Below are 7,750 nucleotides of genomic sequence, written 5' to 3'. Positions count from 1 at the left end.
CATGTTGTGCACATAATATGCGAATACTTAAATGGTAAATTTACTTTGAATAATAATTGTGAAAATGTCTTATGAAAATTTTCCTACTAGGAGGCAATGTCTCAGTCATTGGGCTCGATGCCTAGAAATAGATAAATAATTTATTGGATGACACAATTTGAGGTTTTTTTTTCAAATGGAAAATAAAAAAAGTGAGAGATTTACAAATTTTATTTTGTTTTTTTTTTTGTACTTATTTGGGTACGATAGCGCATCGCAAATGTAGAGACTGCCTTCCGGAAATTGCAATCCATTGCTGCCATTGAGAACGGAAATAGAACTGGTGATATGACAACAACTGAATGAGATGTTTGCGACTCATTGAAGTGAATGAAATTGGGAAAGAGTTCTGGTTGCTATGGATGACGTCCATATCAATAGTGGAGAGGGTCGCAATGTACATATGATGCTGCTCTAAATGATGTTAAAAAGATGCTAAATTTCTGCTTGGTGGAACAACACTTCAGAACGCGCGTGGACCTGTGGATCCGGACGGATTCTATAGAGTAAGAATAGACATCCTCTGGGAAACCAAATCATCGATATCGATAAGAGTAGTGCAGCTCAATAATCATAGTCATGAATATGAGAGAGCATGGCATACAAAAACAAGGCACTATCGTCATGTACGTAAACATGAGTTTCCACTGTAAACAATTGACGTCACTGCTATCGCTGCTAGGGGCGAAGCAAATCAACGCTCTACGATTGAGTTTGGCCTTTTTTGCACTCGTCCATACTGCGATAGCAATCACGTCACTTTTGAACTGTCATTTTCTTTACGAGCCTACCTTGGTTCTGTACACCGTGATGAGAGAAGAAGTACCGGATCGTAAGGACACAGCATCCCGGCGAAAAGCAGGGTTGCAAAGCGTATCGCGAAATATAGGGGAACTGGGGGTAGGACGCCAATGTTAAGGAAAATGCCGTTTTTATCAATGAAAACCACAAGTTCAGCCTGTTTTCACCAGCGCAAACAGAAGAGCAGTTTATCTGCTACTGACTACCGATGACAGTTATGTAATTTAGCATTTTATTGTACAGAAATTTGATTTTTAAAAAGCACCCGCACCGACCTCAGAAGTTTGAGGACCCAGAAAATCGTATCAAGACCAATTTTGACGACTATTTCGTGTGGAATATAAAGAATACGAGTTAGCAGCATGACCCATCATGGCTTAATTTTTAATTTATCAATGTATAACAGTGATAGAAAGACTAAATGCCACCGAGCCAAAATTGCATCAAAACATGCAAAAATCGTTTTTCATGTATAATTAGAGTAAAATCATGAAATGTATGTATCCAATGGCAATATTTTCCATTGCTTTATCTTTTGGACTACTGAAAATAATCACAATAAGGATATTCAGCCTTATTAAAGAGTGGCGCGTTTTGACCCCTACGGGCGTTGTTTATGATGGACCATTCCTAATAACGCCCCTGGCACCTGAAAGGCAGCCAACGAAACCGATAGAGATACGCAGAGATCTGCGAGAAGAGAGATCGGAACGATGCCGTAAGGATGTCCGTCGTTGGGTGTTGGAGTTAAAGGTTCCGATTGTGTGGTGGGGTTCAGTGGAATAGATTAAGTTAGTTAACCGTAGATACTCTGGTTGGTCGGTCAAATTGCACTGCGTTAGATATAAGTCAATTGATGTTAGTGTTGTAAGAAAACAAAATGTTAGTGCTTAAGTGTCGAAATAAATGTTTAATGTAGTTTAAGTCTAGTTTAAATGAAATGTGTAATTGCTTTGTACGTCGCGTGTGTTAATTATTGGAACCGAGAAACGCTGTAATTTCGTTTGTAGTTCGTTTGTGTCGGGACAGTGATCACCCCATACAGTCCACCCAATCTCACTCTCACTCGAAGGCACCTCGCTAGGTACAGAAATCTTTCGGTGGGATCATCATTCATCCACAACCTCGACATTGGTCCAACGAGCCGGATAAGGATACTCCGGTAGGACTTTGGGATCCATAATTGCGCCACACCAATAAATCGCCATCCCTTGAAACGCCATTGCAACCGCCAATTCATCAACAGAATTACTAATTGTCGCTGGAGACAAAGATCGCCATCAATTCACTATGAGGAATCAGGTGGCCGAAAATAAAAATATCGACTTTCTCCGATTCGTAATTCAAGTTGACCTACCAAATGCTAATGTTTTGGAGCATTAAGCCCCAGAATATCAGCACTCTAAGCCATATGGTTATCAAGATATAGGCATCAGAACCAGACACTTTTTAGTTCTTGAAAAATCAATGCATTATTCAACTGCCAATATCTTCGCTATAGTAGCTTTTTTCCAACTCTTCAAACAGTTTCGGAAAGCTTGCTTCATGGACTTTCGAAGAAGGGGTAACATGTGTGAAAATAGGAAGTAAAACATCCAAATACGACCCGACGAAAAAAGAAAAAAATTTCATACAAAAAGTTTCATACAAAAAAAGTTTCTCAAAGTTTCGCTTAGCAACTACCCCTACATCTTTCTTTGGACCTCCCAGAAGGCATAAAAACAAAATCCAGCTGCTTATGGCTGCAAATCTGCGATTCCGACCACTTTTTCGAAGAAAAGTCATTAATTTTGAAACATTGAATATGGGTATTCAATGTACACGGCAGACTGTGATGGGCTGGATATCAATTTCATACGTATGCCAGAAGAGCATAAAGAACAGTAAAAAAAGAGAGAGTAGATAACTCGGAAAGTGCCGTAGGCTTCGTGGTAGGCCGTGTACACGATAGCTTATGCAGCTATATGATACTCCATTCGGCGTAGGCTCTCCAAGAGGATGCAACTCATTATCTATCAAGTACAAGGTAAATAAATATGAAAAAAATGGACTCTTGAGGATTACGTAAATCTTCTGGGCTTCGTTTGAATTTTTTTCATAAAATGTAGAATTTTGATATTAATTTAAAAACAATGTGTACATACAAGAAACGAAAATGTCTTTACCTAGGGAAATCTCTCGAAAAATATTATCATGTACCTAGCTGGAATAAATGAACAGCATTTATGAATTTCTATCTGAATCGTAAGCTGTGATTGCGAAGGTTAATCGCGTGAAGAGTTTGTATTTAGTGTTTGGTGAAGCTTGAATTATTGGCAACTCATTGAAGTATTTAGAGCTCGCGAGGGACGTCAGGTAGATCGTGTTGAAAAAGCTTTGGAGTATATCTGCCAAAGCTTCGCTGTGGATAAACAAAAAAAGAGTCAACTCCATACAAAATTGAAAAACTTGCATTTGAAATTTGAAAAAATGGCAGGCCGCATCCAGGTTCAAAACTTAATTTGACTCATATAATGAGGAATGGTTTGACACAGAATTTGAAAAAGAATTTTATCATGCTGAGTCAGAGCCAACGATATTTTGTACTTTTCGATCATTGCTGCGCGAGTCGTCTCCCTGGAAACAATCGCTTACTTTAACAGCTCATGTTATGAAGTTTGGATTGGTGGAAAAAACATTGGATTTTAACAGCATTTCGTTACCAATAATTGGTCTAAGTGACTGTTCCGTCAGGTCAGTCTACTTAGTATTTTTGCTACTACACCTCAATCTCTTTCCGATATATACCTGGACCGAGTGTGAAACGATTATCGTGATGCCTGCAACTACGAATACACCGAGCCTACGTGCATTGCAGTTTAAACTGGAGGAGATACATGCGGCCGTTGAGCCCCAGCGAAATTTATTGCCAAATGTGGTGGAGCACGTAAGGTTACCGCAAATTAAGTTGCAGACTTTTAACGGAGATTTAGACGAATGGATTAGTTTTCGCGATTTATTCACGTCGCTCATTCATTCTCGCGGCGATCTGCCGGACGTTGAAAAATTACACTATTTAAAGGGACGATTGATCGATCCACTTGCCATTACCGCTGCTAATTACCATGTCGCATGGAAGTTGGTCACAAGCAGCAAGCAACAAACAGCTTAGAAAAAGACAAATTCAGTCTCTATTCAGTTTACCACATCTGGCTAAGGAATCTGTTTCGGAATTGCAAGGATTGATTGAAGGCTTTGAAAGGATCGTTCATACGCTAGATTAAGTTGTTGAGATTCAGGAATACAGGGATCTACTTTTGATCAATATGCTGTCTAGTAGATTAGATCCGGTTACGTGTAGTTCATGGGAAGAACAGTCTTCAACGGTCAACAAAATGGTATTTCATAAATCGTCGTATACAAGATTGGCATCGATACCACAAGTATACAAGTATTGGCATCGATACCGGTCAGATCAACGGAATCTAAGGCTACTCAACCCAACGCTCCCAAACAACGAACTTTGGTGAAGGCTAGCTTCAACTCTGTGCAGCTACCAACTCAATCATCTTCCAGTTGCGTATGCTGTTCGGAAACTCATTTCTTGCTTGTTTGCGGTGTTCAAAAGACTGTCTGTTCAAAATATTCTTGCCGATTCTGTAAGGGACGTCATCACACACTCGTCTGTTTCAAACAAACCCCAGGCGCTGTTTCAATGGTGGGAAATAGAGCAACCTCTCCTACTCCGGAAAATACCAATATTTCCACTACTCCGACGGATGCGGTAGCAAATATTGCTACTTCGGAAGTGTCCATGTGCAATGCAACCGGTGCATCGTCGCCAGTGCTTTTGCCGACTGCAATTATTCTAGTGGAGGATGACCAAAGCAATCAGTATGGAGCACGCACTCTTTTGGATTCGGGATCCGAATGTAACTTCGTTTCGGAAAAGCTTTGTCAGCATTTTACCTAAGGTAACGGTTAACCTTCCTACATCTACGGTGGATACTCAGGGATTGGTCATTCCTAAAGGTGTACGGCTAGCAGACCCGGGTTTCTTCAAATCAGCTGGAGTGGTTCTAGGCATTGAACTATTCTTCAGCTTGTTCAACGTCGATCGGAAAATGTCACTCGGAAACAACATGCCCACATTGATTGATGCAGTGTTTGGCTGGGTGGTGTGTGGCACCATGGAAATACCCACGGCCGTGGATCTTGTTAACTGTAATATGTCAATGGTTAATCGCTTGGAAGATCTGCTCACACGATTTTGGGAATGCGAAGAGGTAACAACTCCAATCAAATCAACTCCAGAGGAAGACATTTGCGAGGAAGAGTTTCAACGAACGGTTCAAAGAACAGAAGATGGTCGGTATTCAGTCGCTCTTCCCAAAGACGATGTTAATCTTCAGCGAATAGGATAGTCACGAGATATCGCACTTCGACGATTCTACAGCACGGAACGAAGACTGGACAAGGAAGCCAATTTGGGTCAACAATATGAAGCTTTCATGGAAGAATACCTGCAGTTACAAGACATGAAGGAAGTTCCGGATGATCCTAGGGATGGAGGAAGGCGATGCTACCTACCACATCATCCAGTGGTGAAGGAAGCGTCCACGACAACTAAGGTCCAACTAAGGTCCAACAACTAAGACATCGAGCGGTACATCACTAAACGATGTTCTTTACGTGGGAGCAGTAGGGCAGTTCACATTTCAAAAATGTTCAAACATTCCAACTCCCATATGTTTATTAGCATCATTTTGATAATATAGGAGTCCTGGCAAAATTTCAGGCAATTCGGTGGCCATTTAGGGGTGGCGCGAAGTAAATTTATGTTTATATGGAAATTTATATGAGAAAAACTTAAAATTTATTCAAATCTCCCTACAACTCTTAAATCGTGATGAATTCAAATAAACATCCCCAACCTCCATTTTTGAAATCTATTTGAGCTCAAACAGTGGGTAACTCATTAATTTTGATTTATATTTCCACAGCTACGTTGAGGCTAATTACACCATTTTAGCCATTTATCCCATATTCACACTGTCAACAGAATCGTTCAATCCACTCATAACTAATGTGTTATCCGGAGGTCTCATTTATATAGATTTCGAAAAGGGAGGTAGGGGATGTTTATTTGAATTCATCACGATTTGACAGCTGTAGGGAGACTTGAATAAATTTTACGTTTTTCCCATACAAATTTCCATATAAACATAAATTTACTTCGCGCCACCTCTAAATGGCCACCGAATTGCCTGAAATTTTGCCAGGACTCCTATATTATCAAAATGATGCTATTAGACATATGGGAGTTGTAATTTTCAAACATTTTTGAAATTTGAACTGCCCTAGGGAGCAGTCATACAGGAGGACTTACATGCTATTATAATGCGTGGGTGAACTCGGCGTGTTATGCTTGTTGTAGACGTTGAGAAAATGTTCCGGCAAATATGGACATTGGACATGGCCTGAAGATCGGCGTCTGCGATGCATTCTATGACATTCTTCACCCACGGCTGAGGTCAAAACATACGAATTGGGTACGGTCACCTACGGGACAAAACCGGCACCATTCTTAGCTACGAGAACTCTACAGCAACTCGCACGCAAAAAAAAGCGTTCATGAATTCGTGAACTAACGAGTTCACGGTGTATTTTTTCGGGAACAACAGTCACGGATTCGGGAATACAGTCACGTTTTCAGGAACGTTCTGGAAAACGTGATTGTTGTTCCCGAATCCATGAACTAAATCACGGTGTATTTTTGCTGGTTCACGAATTCGGGAACGCTTTTTTTTGCGTGCGCTACTGATGAAGGTCATCGGTTCCCACGGGCTGCAATTGCTGTGAAGGAGGACACCTATATGGACGACGTAATTACTGGAGCGGAAACTAAGGAAGAAGCAGCGAGATTGCAATTTGAACTTCAAGGTTTGTTGGAAGCAGGAGGCTTCCACCTTCGCAAATGGGCTTCTAACTGCTTGGAGGTATTAGAGGGCATTCCACCAGATAGCTTAGCCATACCCAACACTAAGGAAGTCAACCTCGAATTGGATTAGTCCGTCACCACCCGATCAGGAATGCATAACAAAATTATAACTCAATTCTATCAATTGTTGTTATTTAAAACAACGTGTGTTATAATTAGATAATTCGATAAAAATGTGTATTCGGCCAGTTTTATTTCATATCAAAATTATAACAACATTAGTTACGAATATTTTCACAAAATAATTGCCTACATTTTTTGTAGACATAGGAAAAAATCGGAGTTAATCACCTTTAGTATAACTTGAACCCGCTCAATATTAATACACTAGTTTATTTATGGACGCTGTAGCGCCCGTGGCAAGTGTTTTTTTTAATCAAAATTTTCCACGTCTGTTGTCTGTGATTTTTTTCATCAAATGCTGTGTCTGGTTGTCACTGGTTTTGTTTTATGCATCTGATAGAAAAAAAGAATTGAAGTGCCAAAAATTTTATTTTTTGTTAGAATTTCCCCGCGTGCTGCGTCTGGTTGGCTAGTCACCGGACAGACAAACAGGGCTATTATATATATGATAGCTGGAACAAAGTTAATTGCCTACATTATGGATGGAAATCCGGCGTGGTAGCGTACCAGATTTCCATCCGTGATGTAGGCAATTACCTTGAAAGTAGATTTTTGTACAGAAAAATTATATCAACGTTTGTTATAATGTTGATATGAAGGTATCAACCTCTGTTTTAATTATGTTACGGCTAGAGGTATTTTTGATATAATTTTTGTTATTTGAACAAATAACCAGCAAAATTTATAACACATTTTGTTACAATATTTTTCTGAAACAAATAACTCCCCTTGTTATAATTTTGTTATGTATTCTTGATCGGGCACTCTCGGATTGGTTTGGATACCTGGGACAGACAAATTTCGAGT

General features: G+C 39.9%; 1 protein-coding gene across 1 annotated transcript; it reads left to right on the top strand.

Moving 5' to 3' along the window:
* Positions 1-4,715: 4,715 nt before the first annotated feature.
* LOC134204766 (uncharacterized) lies at positions 4,716-5,474 on the top strand. The gene is made up of 2 exons (XM_062679577.1): positions 4,716-5,191; positions 5,276-5,474. Exons 1-2 carry the CDS (start codon positions 4,716-4,718, stop codon positions 5,472-5,474), a joined length of 675 nt encoding a protein of 224 aa, XP_062535561.1.
* The last annotated feature ends 2,276 nt before the right edge of the window (positions 5,475-7,750 follow it).

Source organism: Armigeres subalbatus, unplaced genomic scaffold (assembly GCF_024139115.2).
Source record: "Armigeres subalbatus isolate Guangzhou_Male unplaced genomic scaffold, GZ_Asu_2 Contig870, whole genome shotgun sequence".
NCBI classification, from domain to species: domain Eukaryota; kingdom Metazoa; phylum Arthropoda; class Insecta; order Diptera; family Culicidae; genus Armigeres; species Armigeres subalbatus.
The sequence above is the reverse complement of the archived record's forward strand: the minus strand, read 5'-3'. Positions and strand labels throughout refer to the sequence as shown.

Bases quoted from the DNA above. Each gene is read 5' to 3' on its own strand.
- LOC134204766 (XM_062679577.1), top strand. From the start codon at position 4,716: ATGGAGCACGCACTCTTTTGGATTCGGGATCCGAATGTAACTTCGTTT. The intron at 5,192-5,275 runs GTATTCAGTCGC...ACGATTCTACAG, and splicing joins CAAAGAACAGAAGATGGTCG to CACGGAACGAAGACTGGACA.